Genomic DNA, 18,546 nt, shown 5'->3' on the forward strand with positions numbered 1-18,546 from the left:
CTCCAGCCTCAATCAGCTCGGTATTTTGTTTTACTAATGGCCAAATTCAAATCTCCTTTCCAGACACAAAAATCCATCCCAGTGGTGGTGGGTGATTTATACAACGAATGGAATTTGACCCTGAAATCCAAAAGGGTCTTGTATTTTCTAAGCTTCCTGACAAATTAACTTGTTCACTGTAAATCTCATTCAAATCTCAGCCCCTGTGGGGTGTGTTTGTGCTGAGGGTCACTAATCAAATATATCAGAATTGTTTGTACATAAATTCTTCCAGGAAGGAGCAGGCAGAATTTGGGGCAGGTGGAAAAGCTAAATAAGCTCTGGAGGTTTCCTTCACCAATACTTTTCTGGAAGCCTAAGATGCACCCTTTTAATAAAAACATCACTAGAGCTGACCAAGAAACTCGAGAAAGAAATCTGCTGCTCCTAAAATGTAGGGAAAGTTAAAAGAAAGTTTTGGGGTTGGAACTAGGTGTGCTTTAAGATGCTTTCTAACCCAAACCATGCTGTGATTCTGTGACTGTACACATAGTTACTCCCCGTTGTGCCCAGAAGGAGTAGGGATGGTATAGGAAGGAGCTGAAGCTGTAGGATTTACCCTGTTTCCTTATGAAGCACTTTTATTTTCACCCTTGTTGCTGAACTCTCAGCACTTTTGGCAGCTGTGAAACGATGCTGGGTTTGCAGCTGCTGTTCCATCCAAGTGCATCTTTTCCTCCTCCTCTGGTAAAATGGTCTTGCTGCAACAATTTTCACAACTGTATAAGAAAGGGAATTGTATTAAATCATTGACACGCTGGGAGAGCTGGGAATGTCCAACCTGATGTAGAGAAGGATCCAGGGAGATATTAGAGCCCCTTCCAGAGCCTAAAGGAGCTCAAGGAGAGTTGGAATGGGACTTGGGATAAGGGCCTGGAGGGACAGGACAAGGGGGAAATTATTACAATTTTATTTTTAGCTCCGTCAAAAGTTACCCTCTATCATCATAGGAATAGCTGAAAATGTGTTGAATCAAAATCAAGTTTTATCAGATTTGTCAAATAAGGGGGAACTTTTGCATTGAAAGATACATACAGATACCGTAACTAAATTGAACCCACCCAGTTGATCAAAAAGGGATGGAGCATCTCTCCTGTGAGGAAAGGCTGGGAGAACTGGGATTATTCAGACTGGAAAAGAGAAGCTTTGGGGTGACCTAATTGTGGCTTCCCAGTACCTGAAGGGAGGCTGGAACAAAGATGGAGAGGGATTTGGGACAAGGGATGGAGGGACAGAACACAGGGAATGGCTTCCCACTGGCAGAGGGCAGGGATAGATGGGATATTGGGAAGGAGTTCCTGGCTGTGAGGACGGGGAGGCCCTGGCACAGGGTTCCCAGAGAAGCTGTGGCTGCCCCTGGATCCCTGGAAGTTTCCAAGGCCAGGCTGGACGGGTCTTGGAGCAACCTGGGATAGTGGGAGATGTCCCTGCCCATGGCAGGGGTTGGAACTGGATGGATTTGAAGGTCCCTTCCAACTCCAAACCATTCCATGATTCCATGATCCTATGGATCAAGTTCAATGCTGTGTAACTGCTCAACAGGAATTATCATTGTGATTATCGAATGGAATATGGGTATCTTTAGATTCTGTCCTTACCAATTATCCTATGCACCCTCCTGGAAAACAGTCAGTTAACTCATGAAACTATCAAGGCAGCATTCTTTATTGTCTGCCAGAAAAGAAATTGCTTGATATTATCCCAGTTCTTGAGAACAAAACCTATTTTCCCTGAAAAGATAAGGAACAGCTAATTCAGGTTTTGCAGAGCACGTGCGCCGTTATCGTTAGGAAGGAGCTTAACCAACCTGAAAGCAAATGCTAAATGATCCAGATCTTGGTCTTATTAAGCTTGTGTGTGTTTTTCCTACCACTTAAAAGCCTGAGGATCAGGGTAAATGAGATTTTCTGGAAGGCAAGGCTTTCAAGTTTACCTCCCTCTCTTTTTAAAGCACGGAGGCGATGCCTCTGTTTACGCGGAGCTCCAACGGAGCGAGTGCATCCCTGCTGCAGCGTTTCATGGAACATCCTTTGTTTATTCACACTGTGCCACTTTTAAACTTCAGATGTAAACAACAAAGACTTCTTTGTATTTCACACTATCTCATACTCACTACCTTCTGAAGTCCAAAGCCAAAACACTGTGGAATTTTACCCTCCTCACACTTTCTCCTGCTTGTTGGATGGGTTCTTCCAGCCTTTTCTATTTATAGTGGCTGGAAAACTACTTATCTTCTGATTAAAACATGCTCTGTTTATTTTCTCTTGACTTTTCAGTCCTTGGAATGGGCAAAAAATTGTATTGCCTGGTAGCCATTTCAAATATAATTTTGGTCGTAATTTTGCATATATTTGATAACAGAAACAATTTGTCATCCTGAAGGATCCAAATTGCTTTAAAGTATTCAGCCTCTCTCTGATCTGCTACGTGGATTAAAAATATAGCAAATATTCCACTGAAATCAGCTGGACACAGAAAGGTCAGAAAAACCTAGGCTGGAAATGCAGCAGATGCCTGACAACACACATTGAGAGGGGCAGAAGAATTTGGGTTCTGTTTTAAACCAGAGTGGGATTTTTGGTTGGAAATTTCACAGAGCTGCAGCTGCACTGATCCTTGAGATCCAGCACTGGGATGTGCCCCCTGTTTTATATTCACTGGGGAAGGACCTCGATTTTCTGTTTCATTTGATGTGCAGTGTTATGGTGCTTAGATCAATCTCATGCTGGATCCATCTCCTCTCTGTTTGATGTTGTTTGGAGAGAGCAGCCATGGGGGAATTTAAGATGTTTGGAGAAGATGTCTTCATGGGGGGAAAAAAAGAGGACAATATCCAAAAAAACCAGAAAAATGTGGTGTTGATTTTTCCCTTTCCAAGGACCATCCTTAATCATCCCTTCCCCTTAGGCTGCATTAGAGCATGAGCAATACCTGATGAGCCATATATAAGTGGTGGCCTTGGCAGTGCTGAGGATGGTTGGACTTCATGGTCTTAGATGGCTTTTCCAGCCAAAAAGATTCTGTGATTTTATGATTCTGTTTTGCTGGAACATTCAATGTGTAACGTAAATAGTTTTGCTGTAAATTGTTGGGAATATTAGACCCATGGAGGATCCTTCTGAGATATTTCCTTATATAAGAAACCACCAATATAGACTGAAAATAAAGGTGACAGCATTGAGTTTAGCAGGTGAGGCTCATAGTGGGTGTTCAGGGTGAGTTTTTCACCTCTCCAGAGAGTGGTCAGCAAAATACAAACCACCTCCCAGCTTTTTGGGGGGTGAAATGGTTTAGGGTTGTAAACCAATGGTCATGGGAGGCTGAAGAGAAAATCCCAGTATATTATTAGTAGCAAAATAGGTATCAGAGATGACAGGTTTCCCAACAATTTCCAGTGCAAGGATATTTAAGGTATTCCAGTATAGCAAATTTTATGATTTTTGCAGTAAATATTTGTGCATGGTCTCTTGTCTGGAAGTCTTCCCCTCCAATCACAACAGAAACAATTTCTGTTTTTTTTCAGGATGAGTTTATGTAAAATTAAATTGTTTCTCTGGAAAAATAATATGTGTTCCTGAGAAACTGTCGTGCTTATATATCATGGAAGAAATACTTTATGGAAATCCAGTGAGAAAATAAAATGATGGCAGTGTAACAGCAGAGCTGACCTGAGCCCTCTGGGTTTGATATGGCAAATGAACGCTTTTACTTCTTCATTGCTGCTCCCCTGAATAAAAAATAATTGCAGAGCCTTACATTCATTGCCAAGGGCTCACACCCAAGGGAGCACCACAAGCTGCTCTGCACTTGGAACAAAACGTGATCCAGAGATAACTGAGGTAATGGAGGCAGGAAAGTCTTGTCAACACAGTATTTACATGTGGAGGGTTCTATTCTGTCCACAGGCAGCTGGGGCTTAGAGTATTTTTGGACCTGAGTCGGCTTCTCAGAGTCATCCAGGGCCAAACCACTTGTGGTGTCCAGAGTGGAAGGTTCTTCTCTGAGCTTTGTTGCTGTGTGTGGGGGTCATTTCCCCCATCCCAGCTTGGCCCTGGCCATTGTTATTTCAGGAGTATGAGAGTAATGGATGAGTGATTAGGGGAGGAGACTCTGCTGTCTCCAGCCACGGAGGGGATTTGAGCTTTAGATCACTGGAAGTCAGGACGGGGCAGGAGTTTTCTTAGGCATCATCAATTATCCATGCAGGATGTGCAGTAAGAGGCTGTTTGGCTGCGTTCAAATTGGCCAGACAAACAGAATTTCCATCTCTCTCAATGGCTCCTTCAACACCTAATTAGCTCCCAGATGCTACTGGAGCAAGATGTCTTTTATCTTTGCTAATGTTATCTCCCTCTACCTCCTAAATGCCCGCCCGTGCCACTCCCCACTTTCATCTCTCTTCCCTCAGGAGAAAACAGGATGGGTGTTCAGGAAGCTCCACGCTGAAGGTCAAGCTTGTAAAGACTCTGGGTCAAGATGATCCTGTTAAACCAGGCAGTACCTGGAGCAAAAAAGCTTTGAATCCAGAATTAGATGGATATGATGGAGAGCAGGATACAACTTCCTTCCTATGCATGTTCACAGGATCAGCATGCAACAGGAAAAAATAGAATTGCAGATTTTATTTCACTGTAAGTTGCATTTAAGACAATTTAGGACGAATTCAAAGCTCCTCTTTTCCCATTGTGGGAGAAGGTACCACGAAATCTGTCTGGATTAATGTGAGATTTCAGCTGGCAGAGCTCATTGTTGTGGGCAACACTCAGGTTTTACACTCAGAGGTAAAATAGGAGGAAATATCAGCCTAACTGCACTCCTGGTCCTCCCTAGACCTTCTGAGCACAACCACTTGGGGCTGTGTTAATACCAGGCTATCATCCAACTGTGATTTACCTTGGCAGGACTGATGGATATCCAAGCCCAGCAATTCCTTCCCCTCTGGCAGGGAGGAGTGACCAAACAACCTGCTCCAAGCTAAGTGGTTAAGAGGGAAACATTTCAGAGAGTGCAGATCTTCAAAGAGAGGGAACACACTTTATACACACACCCAGCTTTCCCTAAGGCTCCTGGAGATGTGTTTCCAGCCAGGATCAGTTTTCTCCATTCCAGTGACGTGTTCCATTTTGTGGAAGATTTGTCAATGGGGAAAAGCTTAGACAAAGTAATTGTTGCAGTTTTATGGATGAAAATCAGGATTCTCCATCTTAGATTTTGTACCGTCTTTTTTTCTATTCTATTTCCTTTTTACCTGCATTTCCTTTGTGCTGCACTGGAAGAATACATTCCTAGGAAAAATTCCAGCAGGTTCCTGCAGCAGCACTTCTCCTCTTTGGCCAGGGAATAGGAAATCCCTGCAGGATGTATCCCAGGTTGCATCTAAAGCTGTGTGATCAGCTGGTCAAGGGAGCTGATTCCACTCTGGTGTACCCCACCTGGAGCTCTGTGTCCAACTCTGGGAATCCCAACATGAGAGGGATGTGAAGCTGCTGGAGAGAGTCCAGAGGAGGCAACGGAGCTGCTCCAAAGGCTGGAACCCCTCTGCTCTGGAGACAGGCAGAGCTGGGGTTGTTCACCTGGAGGAGAGAAGGATCCAGAGAGAGCTCAGAGCCCCTTCCAGTGCCTAAAGGGGCTCCAGGAGAGCTGGAGGGGGACCTGGGACAAGGGATGGAGGGACAGGACACAGGGAATGCTTCCCACTGCCAGAGGGCAGGGACAGATGGGATGTTGGGAAAGAATTTTTGGCTGTGAGGGTGGTGAGGCTCTGGCACAGGCTCTGGCCATAGAAGCTGTGGCTGCCCCTGGATCCCTGGAAGTGTCCAAGGCCAGGCTGGACAGGGCTTGGATGAGCCTGGGATAGTGGGATGTGTCCCTGTCCATGGCAGGCGATGGTTTTTAAGGTCTCTCCCATCCCAAACCATTCCATCATTCTATGACTCTTTTCTTCAGATTTAGTCCCACAGCAGCTGCTTTTCTCTCCCAGCATAGAGTCTGTGGATTTCATAATTTCTGCCCTTAGATCCATGTGCCCATTCTGTGAAAGATGAGGAATTAATATCCCCATGATTCCATCATTCCCAGTCTTGATCTTGCCCGATTTGCCAGAGGCACTCTGCAAAGAGAGTTCTGAGACCAGACAGCTTCCCTGCAAAGATATTAATAATACTCAGGAATTACACAGCTCTCCAAGCCCTGTGTGAGCATTAGCTAATTATGCAGCACTCCACAGCCCCGTGAAAAGCATTTGCTAATCAATTCCAGCACCACCTATCAAATGCATCAATATCATGGAATCCACTGGGCAGAGGCAGCTGAAAACAGGGGAATGTGGATATCTGATCCCAGTCCATGTGGTAGCTGGGGCTGGACTTCAGCACTCACCAGCCGCTGCTCCCACATTTCCCTTGGCAGGGTCCTTCTTCCTGTCATAAACACATGATTTCCAGAAGCAGGTCACCTGCAGGCTGGGAATGCAGATTTTACCAGATAGTCAGGATTTCAGTCCATTCCAGTGCTTGTAGAGGTTGCTGGCATCAACTAGTTTGGAAAAGCCAACATCAGTAAGTGACACAGAGGAGACTGGACCCAGTGTGACAAACGGAGCTGTTCCAGCCAACTGAAGGCAGCACAAGGGAAACCATTTCAGATCATATATCATCGATGACACAGCAGAGTGGGTTGAACTGCCTGGCAGGAGAGGAAAGGGAAGGAGAAAATAAATGAAGGAGAAAATAAAACATTGGTAATTGCTCATTTCTCTGGACCAAAGTTTGTTCCTCTGGATCAAGCGAGCCTATAGGGCTGGATTTCTGCTCCCAAACCTGCCAGCAACTAATCCACAAACCTGGCAAAGTCAGTTAAGTTGTTTTCCAGTTAAAAATATCACCAGGATCAAGTGTCTAGGCTGCCCACAGCCTCCCATCCTAGAGAGTTCACAGAACTAATTCCTGCAGTTCTTCTCCATAGTGCAGCTCCTTTAATTCTTAGAACTTTTGGAAAAAGAGATGAAATTCAGGATTGCTGCTGCTGGTGTGAAATTTTGTGTAGACACTGCAATGAAGGGAGAGCCCAGCAGATTTTATTTGGTGGGGTTGTTGTTAGAGTTTGACATCAGGAGTGATGATACAGAAGCTGTCACACATGTCAGGATGCTCTGTGGTGTTTCCAATATCAGTGATTTTTCAAGGAGGTTTTAGAAATGCAGCAGCTTCTTGCAACTCACTGGGGCACGAGACAAAGTGGATGGATGTTGGTATAAGCTGGTTTATAAAGTGTCTATTGAATTAAACACAGGATGATGCCATTTTTATTAAAAGCCACAAAATGCTTGAAGCCAATTAATAGTCCCCTGCTTAACTAATGTCTCTGCTTGTAAAATTAAATGGTTTCATTTAGCAAAACCAATTTTAAAGCCTTTTTGTCAAATTTATAATGACTTTAGCATGAGAAGACTCATGTTTTGCACACATAATACAGGTTTTTTTTGAAGAGGGAGGGTGCATAATGAGGTGCCACATGTGGAATAAGAGGAAAGTTGCCCTTCTGAGTGAAGAACTGGTTACAAATAGGAAATAAAAGGTACAGATAACTGTGCAGTTTCTGCAGTGAAGAGAGATTAACCTGTTTTGGGTAGCTGTGCAGTTCAATATCCTCACAAAAGGGCTGAAAAAATGCGATGGTGACGCACCAAAACCTGCTGAGGGTTTGGAGTTATTCCAGGTGAACCAAAGTAGACACAGCTACAAAAAAGTTGCAGAAGAATCTGACAATACCACAGAAAATAGCTGCTGAAATTCCATGTCAATAAAAGTCAAGTGCGGGCACAATGAGAGGGTTTAAATTAGCCCGGGAAAGAGGTTCTGGCGTCATTGCAGATGGTGCTTTGGAAACATCTGCTCCGTGCTCAGCAGAGGTCAGGAAGGCAAGTGGAATGCAAAGAATTGCTGGGAAAGGACGAGGAATGAAAGAGGAAGTGTAAGTACAGGACTGAATAAATCCGTGGGGCTCTTGAGCACAATGGAATTCCAGTCACCCCGGTGACTGCAGCGGGGAAGGAGAGCTGGAGAGATGCAGGAAAGGGTGAGAAAGCTGTCCTGGGTTAGGGACAGGGAGTGAAAGGCTCTGGATCTGGTTGAAGACATGAATGGGCAGGATTAAGGTGTAAAATCCAGGTTTCTGTGGAGAGAGGGGAGAAGGAATTGTATTAGGAGGCACCAGGATGATCTGAGGGATGGAGCATCTCTACTGTGAGGAAAGGCTGAGAGAATTGGGGCTGTTCAGCCTGGGAAAGTAAAGGATTTGGGGTGACTTTTGGGCCTTCCAGTGCCTGAAGGAGCCTACAGGAAATGTGGAGAGGGACTATTTACAACGGCCTGGAGTGACAGAACATGGGGGAATGGCTTCAAACTGAAAGAAAGTATGTTTAGATTGGATGTTAGGAAGAAATTCTGCCCTGCGAGAGTGGTGAGGCCCTGGCACAGGGTGCCCAGAGAAGCTGTGGCTGCCTCTGGATCCCTGGAAGAGCCCAAGGCCAGGTTGGATGGGGCTTGGATCAACCTGGGATAGTGGAAGGTGTCCCTGCAAATGGCAGAGGGTGGAACTGGATGAGCTTTAAGGTCCCTTCCAACCCCAAAGTGTTTGGGATTCTGAGATCCAGTGTTTTGTGACAGAGGATGTGATGACAAATCTGGTCATGAGTGGTCTGGAAGAAATTTAAAGCAAACAACAGGAAATAAACTTTCACAGTCTGCAAGGAATTAGGAAAATCATCAAATACATCTTTTACAAGCTGAAAGTACAGGTTGGCTGAAAAACTGGTAGTGCTGAGCTTCCCAGTGCTGACTTTGACACCTCCATGATCCTGGAGATCTTTTCCAACCTTAATGATTCTGTGGTTCCCTGTTCCTGCTCCAGTGTCCTAAGATGGCTGTCCCCTCTGCAGCTGGGTTCTGGTTTGGTTTAGCCCCTCCCTGGTGGAATCTGACAGGATTTTTGGGCTGGATTATAAGCAGTTAAAGGGTCTCTTGTGGTGTTGCAGTGACTTGGCAGTGCTGGGTTAACAATTGGAGTCGATGATCTTTCAGGGCTTTGATCTCTCCTGTGACAAAAGCCACAGAAATCCTCTGAAGGAATAAATTTTCTTTGAATTGCAGTGCAATATTGGAGGGGAAAGTCATCCAATGGTTCCTTAAAAATTACCTGCACTGAGTTAAAAATCCCAGTGGTTAATTGCAGCATGGTAATGAGAACTCTCATTGGATGGCTCAGGAATTTTCAGATGGAGAGGACTAAAAATTATTCTAGAACAGGATTACCATCAAATTATACCAGCCTCAGTGGCAGGAAATCAATCCAGAGTGGGCTGATTTACACCTGCCAGAGCCAGCACATCCTGAACTTCCCCATCTCTCCTAGTGATGTTTTTATCTTCACATCAACACTGTCAGTGCAAGGAAAATAATTTTCCCCATAAACTCCAAACAACCAAGGTGGGATTTGGCAGAGTGTCAGAGCCTGGGGTTCCCACTGACAACAGGACCGAAGTACAATATAAGGACTCATCTTGAGTTCTGCTTTATTCAGGTTTTAATGGGCTGGGAAGGGATAAATGATGTCTATGCCCTCTTGTGGTGCCACATCGAACGGAATGGATTCCCTAACTGACAAAATGAAGCCAATGATGGAATAGTCCCAGGTTAAAAATCTCTAACAAACACTGTGGAAAACACAGTGGAAAAATCTCTCCCCCTCCAGCAGCATCCCCATGACTCAGGGAAGGGGGAAGAGGCCAATTTTGACTGCATTTGCAGCATTAGGTAAATGAGTAATGCCCACGATGGCAGAGTTTGTGCCATCTTTCAGCAGCGAAGATCATTCCAAACTATTTTCTCTGTGCTGAGAAGGTTAGAAAGTGAAACGGTGCTTTGTAAAAGGAGCTGTGTTGACACCTCTTTATGTTTGGTGCCGTTGATGTATTGTAGTACAAACCTTCACATGTTTTATCTTCCTTACTCACATGTCTGACAGGTGAACAACCTGATTCCCTTGGGACAAAGCCTGTCCCAAAGATGGGAAAAAGCTGGTTGTTGATTTTACATGGGGAAACAAGGCCAGGTTCCTGTGAAATGGAGCTTGTGATCCCAATTCCTTGTGTGGGAACACAAGGAATTAATGAGTCAACACCTTCCTAAGCTGTGCTGATAAATCTGGTGCAGGGTTGGGAACTCAGGGCTCTCCAGACTGATCAGTCATGGGTTTTGTATCCATCTTATCACTTATTTCCTGACTGAACACTTAACACAGCAGAATGTGTCCTTTAGACAGTGAAATTGTGGGAGTAAATCAGAGTAGGGCTCTCCAAAGCCCAGCAGCTGCTGTCAGGCTGTGGGCAGGGCTTGGCTGTGCTGGGGCAGGATCTGGGAAACCCCGGTGACGGAAATTTCAAGAGTTTTTGTCCCAAATAATCACCCGTTGTTTAAGTGACGTATTTCTATTGCATGTCATCCTTGCCTCTCCCCAGCTATGTAGGAGATGAAAGAGGAAGGGAATAATTTCCTTTCCACTTCCAGGATGAGTAAACCCACAATACTGGGTTTAAATGAAAGTACTGGGTTTAACTGGGCTAGGCTTAGGAGGGACCCTCTAACAGGATGGAAAATATTGGAATGAGGATCTCAATCCCCAAAGATCTTCCATAACCAATGTTTTTTAGGATCAAGGCTGCTATCATTCAGTCTATCATAATGAAAGAGGATGGACTTGATGCTGATGACAGAGTCACAGTTTTGTGATTCCATGTGATTATTTCCCTTTATTTATAGTTTATATATTTAATAGTGTGATGAGGTAACAATTATTTTTCTGGGAATCCTAAATGCTGACCCTTCAATCAATTCTATCTACGTCCAGTATTTATAACTACACTTTGTAACAGAAATCTGACATTTATTAAAGTGCTTACTAGGTTTTAGCCCAGACTTCAGAGCACAAGTTATGTCCACACTGAGAAGAGAATTGGCTCCACAATGTTGGTGCTTACCAGTTTCCTTAGGAAAGGACAATGTAGTAGGGAAAATGTCATTGCAATTCATCATAAAAAGAAATTCCCTCTGTCAGAAACCTCTTGTGAGTTTCAAATTCAGTTAGGGGATATCAGAAAGCAATTAAAGTCTAATTTAAAATCCCCACCCACATTCTGTCTTCTCTTCCTGCCAAGTGATTATTGCTCCTGGTCCACGTATTGGCAAATCTTTCAAAAATGAGCCATAATTTTCCTTAAAACTTAAAACTTTCTGGTCAAGATGGAACTTTTCTCTTTGAAGAATGAGTTTGCAGTGACTCTGCGGAAAGCAAAAAAAAAAAAAAAAGCCCAAATGCTCTGGTTTCCCAAGAACATCCTTGGAGTTGAAATTTCACCCAGAAATTCTTCTTGGACAAGGACACTGGGGATGGATTTTGAAGCCCGGGCACTTTCCAGGGGAGGTTCCTGGACACTGCAGCTTCCCGGGGTGGATCCCAGTTTGCTCTCCTTTTGTTTTCCACTTTCATTGATGGCTCCACATCACTGCCTGGGTTAATAAAGAGAATAAAAGTGTGGCCGTGGCAGATTAAACAAATGAGCCATTAAAAGGGGACGGCTCCCTCCCTCTCTGTGCCCACAATGCCTCCGAGCAAAACACCACGAGAGCAGGGATGAAAAGCTTTCAGGGATGAGCTGGGAATGTGAGCACTGAGAGATGCCTGTGGCTCCTTCAGGGAGGAATCTTAATGTCATTCACAGCAAACCACTAATGGCTTTCCATGGTTTTTCCTGACAGGTGTTGACGGAGGGAGGCTTTGGCCCCATCACCACGGAGATCCGGGAGGCTCCTGAATTTTATTATGCTGAGGAATATCACCAGCAGTACCTCAGCAAGAACCCCGGCGGGTACTGTGGCCTGGGAGGGACGGGGGTTTCCTGCCCCATGGGCATCAGGAAATAGCCTGAGCTTGCTCCACCATCTCCTCTTCATTGTAGGGAAAAAAAGACCAGGAACCCCGGTAGATGTTCCCGCAGCATCCGTGGATAAAGATTTGGGAACCCGCTGGGGAGGCTTTCCATAATCATAAGTTTTCTGTTTGTTGACATCAAATACCTAAGTACAGGCAGGAATTGCTCCCATCACAGCTTCTTGCTCTGTGCAGCTCCCGGGGTTTCCTTGTCATCTGGAGAAGTGGAAAAAGATCCAAACTTCGGAAGTTTGGCTCGAAATGCTGTTAAAAGGAGGTGTTAAACTAGGAGGTGGTTGCACCCACAGCTGCTTTGCATTCCCAATGCCTTTGGTCTTTTTGATTTTCTTGGGTTAATTAATTTCCTGGTGTTCCCAGAGCTTTGGCTTCTGGAGATGTGGTTGGGTTCCTAACCTGTCACAACGCTGGAATTTGATGTCTTTGAAAATGATGAATTGATCAGATCAATGATTCTCCTACCACAACTCCACTTTCACAGCATTTAGTACCACCTGTAGTGCCTATTTTCTGAAATTATTTTAGCCAGAAAAAATAAAATTGTAATGTGATGCTTCTTTTTGACAGTCCCAAGAAGTGAATAAACACAAAAAGAAATCAGTTTTGTTTCCTGCTCTGCAATAAATGACAGAACAAGAAAAGAACAATGTTCTCTGTGATGTGTTCCAAGTAGATATCTGGGTAGATCTAAAACAAAAAAAGATCAAATATTATAAAATGCTGCAGTTTTCTAATTAAACACCAGGGCGTTTAAATCTGTATCATCAGGCATGACAGTACAGAGGAGTAGAATTATCCCTGTGATTAATTATTTGAACTTTAATAACTTTAATAACTTCCCCCACCAAGAGCAGACTCATGGCAAATGTAACCTGGGGCTGTCTCCAGTGAGTGTGCAGTCAAAAAATAGCAGACCAGCCAGAAAGGGGAAAAAAATCAATTTTGGATTTATTCAAGGGGTTCTCAGAGTGCAGACTCAAAGCTGCAGACAAAGGATGCAGGGATGCACGGTTTATCCCATATGGAAATTGGATCCTATGGGTCCAGAGCTCAAGGAGTGAGCCAGTTTTGGGGGACAGATGGTGGCACTCAGGGACACACATCCTCAGCACCTCCTTCTCCATGTCACTGCTCTCCATAGCTTGGTTTGATGTTTCCTGCTCACCAGCTCAGCTTTGAAGCTCAAAAAGGCCCAAACCTGTTCCCTGAACATCTCCTGTACCTATACAGCAGAGCAGATCATGCTCCAAGCTTGGAGAGACTGAAAATGTGCTCCACAAAGTCAGTGTTTGGGATTGTAAATCCAGTGCTGTAGCCCTGCCCACAGTTTCCAAACATGGGAAGTGTGTGCCAGAAAAATCAGCTCCCCATCTTCCCTCGTGCTCCTCAGATGATGCTGAGCTCATCCCAGTCTCAAAATCCAGAGGAAATCTGTCCTCTTGGCAGATTACACCTGGGTCAAGCTTAGAGGAAATCTGTCCTCTTGGCAGATTACACCTGGGTCAAGCTTATGGGAAATCTGTCCTCTTGGCAGATTACACCTGGGTCAAGCTTACAGGAGCTACCTCAGGCAGGATTGCCCCATTAGGTTCTTTCTGGAGATGCCCCAAAATGTGCCCACAGCACACTCAGAATTTTGTTTCTGTGTTAACTGATCCTGTCCTGACATGGAGTTTTTTCAGTGCTCACAGCCAAGTAAACCAGCACTTGTGTCTCATTTCCTTGGCATGAAGTGACAGAGAAGCAAAGAAGAGAGGGAAGTAAAGTCTTACCCTCATCCTATGCATTGTCAGCCTCTGGGAAATCCAGACTCCAGTGGGATAATTCCTGATGTGCTCCAAGGCAAAGCATTTCAGGTGCTGAATCATCTGGGGCTCATAAAATGTCTCCTGGTTCCCTTCCTTTCCTCTCCCTCCCCTCCCACTCTGTGCTATAGTTATTGTTTTGAAACAAGCTGGAAAGTCTTTGGGAAAAACTCTTACTATAGATATCCTCAAGTCTGAGCCTGGCTGAGTTTTTTTTTAAGTCCTGTCCTGATGGAAATGATGTCTTGGTCTAAAAATCAGCATAATGGCTGCACTGATATTACAATTGGCCCGCACCAAAATATTTTGGTACCACAGAATTATTTACTGACATCTTTGATTTGATTTTGATTTGAGAGTTTTGATTGGACACTCTTTGAAAATTGTCCTTTGGCAGAGCTGCCGTTTTCTCCTACAAACACAGAATCCCAGAGTGATTTGGGGCTGAAGGGACCTTAAAGATGATCTAGTCCCACTCCCTGCCATGGGCAGGGACACCTTTCACTATCCCTGTTTGCTCCAAGCCCTGTCCAAACTGGCGTGGAACATTCCCAAGGGTGGAGCAACTCTCCTGTTTAAGTACATTCAAGTCAATACCCCAGGCATGGTCTAACTGGAGAGAAAATTACCAGGAAATGAGAAAATTAAAATGATGATAGGCCTCGGAGATGAAGTTGAAAGCTGATACAGGACCAGCTCCTGAGGTCTTCAAAGATGGTTCAAGATCCAGCAAGGGCTACAGCACCCAGCTCATGAAATCCTCCATTGCCATGTCCCGTGAGGTTAGCCCGGGATACAGACAGGAATTTCACTTTGCCCTGTCCCTGTTCGAGCTAGAGGAAACCACAAACCTTTTGGAAATCCCTGAGCTTTCCCTCAGTGGCCCTTTGGCCTTGGGAAGGAGCATCCAAGTGCTGCACCAACAGGAAGGAGCAGGTGCTGTGATGTCACCTGGGTTGTGTTGACATGGAATGCAGGCGATGTCCTGAGGCATCTGCAGAGGTATCACTGCTCTGAGAGCTGTGGGAGAGTGTTGGACCAGGATGGATTGAGATGCTGCTCCTTACCCTCTCCTGTTTAGCCTCCCTGACCAGCAGTGTCCATGCAGGTTTTGTTTCTGAGCATTCTCAGCACAGAAGAGCTGCAGAATATTCACATGTGGGTAAGTGAAACAGGTCTGGGCTTATTCCTTCTGCTGAGGGAATAAAGGTGTGGCCTGTGCTGCAGCCTGATGCACCTTCCACTCCTTAAACAAGGATTTTATCCCATCTGCCTATGGCACACGGTCCCTCCCACCCCAAAGTCCCGGGCAGTGCTTGGCAGAGTTTAGGTTTGGGGAGGTGAGAGGATTGTCACTTTGGGAGGGATCAAATAACAGATCCAGGGAGGGCATTCTCACCCTTTACTCTGCTGAGAGTAAGCTCCCACCTGGATCTCTGTGTCCAACTCTGGGGTTCCCATGAGGGGATGTGGAGCTCCTGGAGACAGTCCAGAGGAGGCCACAGAGATGCTCCAAAGGCTGGAGCCCCTCTGCTCTGGAGCCAGGCTGGGAGAGCTGGGGGTGCTTACCTGGAGGAGAGAAGGATCCAGGGAGAGCTCAGGGCCCCTTTCAGTGCCTAAAGGGGCTCCAGGAGAGCTGGAGAGGGACCTGAGACAAGGGATGGAGGGACAGGGCACAGGGAATGGCTTCCCACTGCCAGAGGGCAGGGTTAGATGGGATATTGGGAAGGAATTGCTCCCTGTGAGGGTGGGGAGGCCCTGGCACAGGTTGCCCAGAGAAGGTGTGGCTGCCCCTGGGTCCCTGGAAGTGTCCAAGGCCAGGTTGGACAGGGCTTGGAGCAGAAGTAGAAGACGGAGTTGGAAAAATTATTTAAAAATCCCTTCCAACCCCAACCATTCTGTGATTCTGTGTTTCTCTGATTCCATGGATATTTCTATTTCCATGCTCAGGGATGTCCTGCCCCTGTCCAGCGCAGGCTGTGACACTGCTGAATGTGTCCAAAATGTCCCTTTTTGTACTCAGAGTGTGGCTTCCGACCATCCTACGAGTCCTTCCAGAAGACTGGCAAGAGGATTGGTACAGGGACAGACGTCAAGCCTGGGGAATTCCCGTGGCTCGTGAGCATCCAGAGCCATGGGAAGCACATCTGTGGAGGCACCATCATCAGTGCACTGTGGATTTTAACTGCAGCCCACTGCTTTGCAGATGAGCTGTGAGTGCTCCAGGGGTGGGAGGGCAGCCCAGGAAGAGGGGGGGATGACATTCGTCCTGGTGGGTGCAGGATGTGCATCTTCTCAGAGTCACGTGCCACGTTTGTGTGACTAAGCCCTGAAAACAGGCATTGTCTCCTCTGGGCGAAACAGGCCCATTTTTGAACACAGAAATGTGCAGAAATCTGCATAACCAGGAGAGGCAGAAGGGGAATACTTTGAGGGATGGCCTAAGCAGCCTTAGATAAATGCCTCTAATGCTATTCTGATGGCCCCAAGCATTTCTTGTGCATCCACACCTGTTCCAGTACCTTGTAAAAGGTGATGTATTCCATTCTAGCTCATTATGTCCCCCAAATTACTTCTGCTTTTACACAGCAAACACCTTCACCTCATGGAGACTCTGAATTTAAAACACCAAGTTCTGGATAAATCAACTCAATTCAGTGTCCGGGGCAGAGTCCAGCCCTCTGTGAGTCCCCTCCAATGTATGGCATGTCCAAGAGCTGAGACTGCTCGGTGACAAATGACCTGTGGCAGTACAGCCTGGAGCAGCTGGCTGGGGACAGCAGGGTCTGAGCAGCCAGCCCAGGGCACAGAGATCCAAAAGATCCAGACCATTCCATCGCTTGGTAGTGACTGGGTTATTTATAACCTGGCTGCATTCACCTTCTACCTCTGCACCCCTCTGCCCTGGAAATCATCCTTTCCTAGGAGTGAGGGTAAATTCCTTGGATATTTATAGCTGAACTGCCTAAGCCACCATCATGCCCTGCTCTGGCGAGGAGGCACCAACATTTATAACCCAAATCCTTCATGTTTACCATGCCCTATTTTGTTTTTAAGGCCACCAGATCTGACAGTGGCAGTGCGGGGAGTTGACCTCAGCCTCCCGCTGGAAGAGCACAACCCGGACAGCCTGATCCTGCACGAGGAGTTCAACAGAACCAGCCTGCAAAATGACATTGCCCTGATCCTGCTCAGCAACCCCATTGAGTTCAGCACGGAGAAGATTCCCATCTGCCTGCCCTTTGTGTGTGACCTGGGCACGTGGCAGCACTGCTGGGCTGCTGGCTGGGAGAGCACAAGTGCAGGTGAGGTGCTGGGGGAGATGCATTTGCTGATGGAAGATGGATCACTTTTATCCATTTAAAGTGGCTGTCCTCTCCCTTGAGGGGTTTCCCAGACAAAGTTCCACTCCCCACTCCCCTGGTTAATACATCCACCAGTTCCATGTTCAGGGTAAGAACCAGTCACCAACAGACCCCCAGAGCAAAATCTGGGACCTATTTTGGCACCACATCTGAACTTTGGACCTCTTTTTGGCACCCAGATGAAGACAAGCTCCATCCTGGTGGGTAAATTAAGCACAGAATCATGGAATTATTAGGGCTGGAAGGGACCTTAAAGCTCATCTTATTCCGACCCCCTGCCAGGGGCAAGGACACCTTCCCCTATCCCAGGTTGCTCCAAGCCCCATCCAGCCTGGCCTTGAACACTTGTCACCTTGTGGGATCCTTGTGGGTAACTTCAGCTTGGGATATTCTATGAATAACCCAGTTAGGCTGGGTCTAAAATGGTCTGGACTAAAGGAAATGAAGGTCTGGGCTTCATTTCAGCTGGGAAATGAAGATATCGTCACCTTAATGCCTTCATGAGCTGGATTGACTCATTGGTTCTGACCACTCCTTCCTTCACTCATTTAGGACTGCAGATTGCTGTTGCTAATTGATCTCATTTAAGCCATAATAAAAGCAGTTCCAGCACTGATTGTGACCCAAAATGTCTGTCCTGAACGAATGTCACTAATTAGTCAATGAGCTGTTTCATTATTGGAAAGAATTAATCAGGACTGGGAGGGCAGGGGGGTGCCTTGGAGCTTGAGTGGTCCTTCCCAGGATGCAGTAAGTGAATATCCCATTGAATCCTTGCTATCCTGCTCCAATTGCTGTTTTTTTTCCATGAAACTCTGCATTTGCCTTCTTTTAGGCTTCATTTTCCTCCCTCAACAGTAACACACAACACTCTCATAGTTGTGAAGCTCTCCCACTTCACCAAGATAACGTGTTCCTAGAACAGAGGGGCTGCTGCAGAGTCCTTCTGCAGGATTTCCCTTGAGCTCCTCTGCAAAATCCATGGAGCAGCTCTGGGGATCGGCCTCGTGCCGCTGTATGGGCTCAGCTGACGTGGATTCTACGTCCAAAAATTGGCGTCAGTGTGCTCAGCCTGGGCACCACCCACCCTCTGCCTGGTAGAGGTTTCAGAAGAAATCCAGCAGCAGCTGAGTGTGGTGAGAGGGGAGTGTGAGGGTGTGATATGGGCAAAGCCAAAAGGTACAGGATGAGGGAATGGTTTGGGCTCATCCCATCCCACCCCCTTCCATGGGCAGGGACACCTTCCACTATCCCAGGCTGCTCCAAGCCCCGTCCAGCCTGGCCTTGGACACTGCCAGGGATCCAGGAGCAGCCACAGCTTCTCTGGCCAACCT

The 18,546-nt window shown here is 46.2% G+C and overlaps 2 protein-coding genes and 1 long non-coding RNA gene across 4 annotated transcripts in view; 2 read left to right on the top strand and 1 right to left on the bottom strand.

Annotated features, from left to right (window-relative positions):
- The window catches only part of MSRA (methionine sulfoxide reductase A), a 227,574-nt gene extending 214,885 nt beyond the window's left edge, over positions 1-12,689 (top strand). For both annotated transcript variants that reach the window (XM_068183173.1, XM_068183174.1), the window contains exon 6: positions 11,853-12,689. In XM_068183173.1, coding sequence (XP_068039274.1) covers positions 11,853-12,017 — 165 coding nt within the window. In that variant the 3' untranslated portion in view covers positions 12,018-12,689. The remainder of the gene's footprint in view (positions 1-11,852) is intronic.
- The window catches only part of LOC137470132 (serine protease 55-like), a 371,058-nt gene that overhangs the window by 340,015 nt on the left and 12,497 nt on the right, over positions 1-18,546 (top strand). The window contains exons 2-4 of the mRNA XM_068183178.1: positions 14,896-15,009; positions 15,871-16,060; positions 16,905-17,152. Of these exons, the coding sequence (XP_068039279.1) occupies positions 14,901-15,009; positions 15,871-16,060; positions 16,905-17,152 (547 nt within the window). The 5' untranslated portion in view covers positions 14,896-14,900. The remainder of the gene's footprint in view (positions 1-14,895; positions 15,010-15,870; positions 16,061-16,904; positions 17,153-18,546) is intronic.
- Positions 12,966-14,769, bottom strand: LOC137470133 (uncharacterized). The gene is made up of 2 exons (XR_010996902.1): positions 13,815-14,769; positions 12,966-13,303 (listed from the first exon to the last, which is right to left on the bottom strand). It is a non-coding gene; the product is annotated as an uncharacterized lncRNA (long non-coding RNA).

This window comes from Anomalospiza imberbis, chromosome 3, assembly GCF_031753505.1.
Source record: "Anomalospiza imberbis isolate Cuckoo-Finch-1a 21T00152 chromosome 3, ASM3175350v1, whole genome shotgun sequence".
In the NCBI taxonomy this organism is placed as follows: Eukaryota; Metazoa; Chordata; class Aves; order Passeriformes; family Viduidae; genus Anomalospiza; species Anomalospiza imberbis.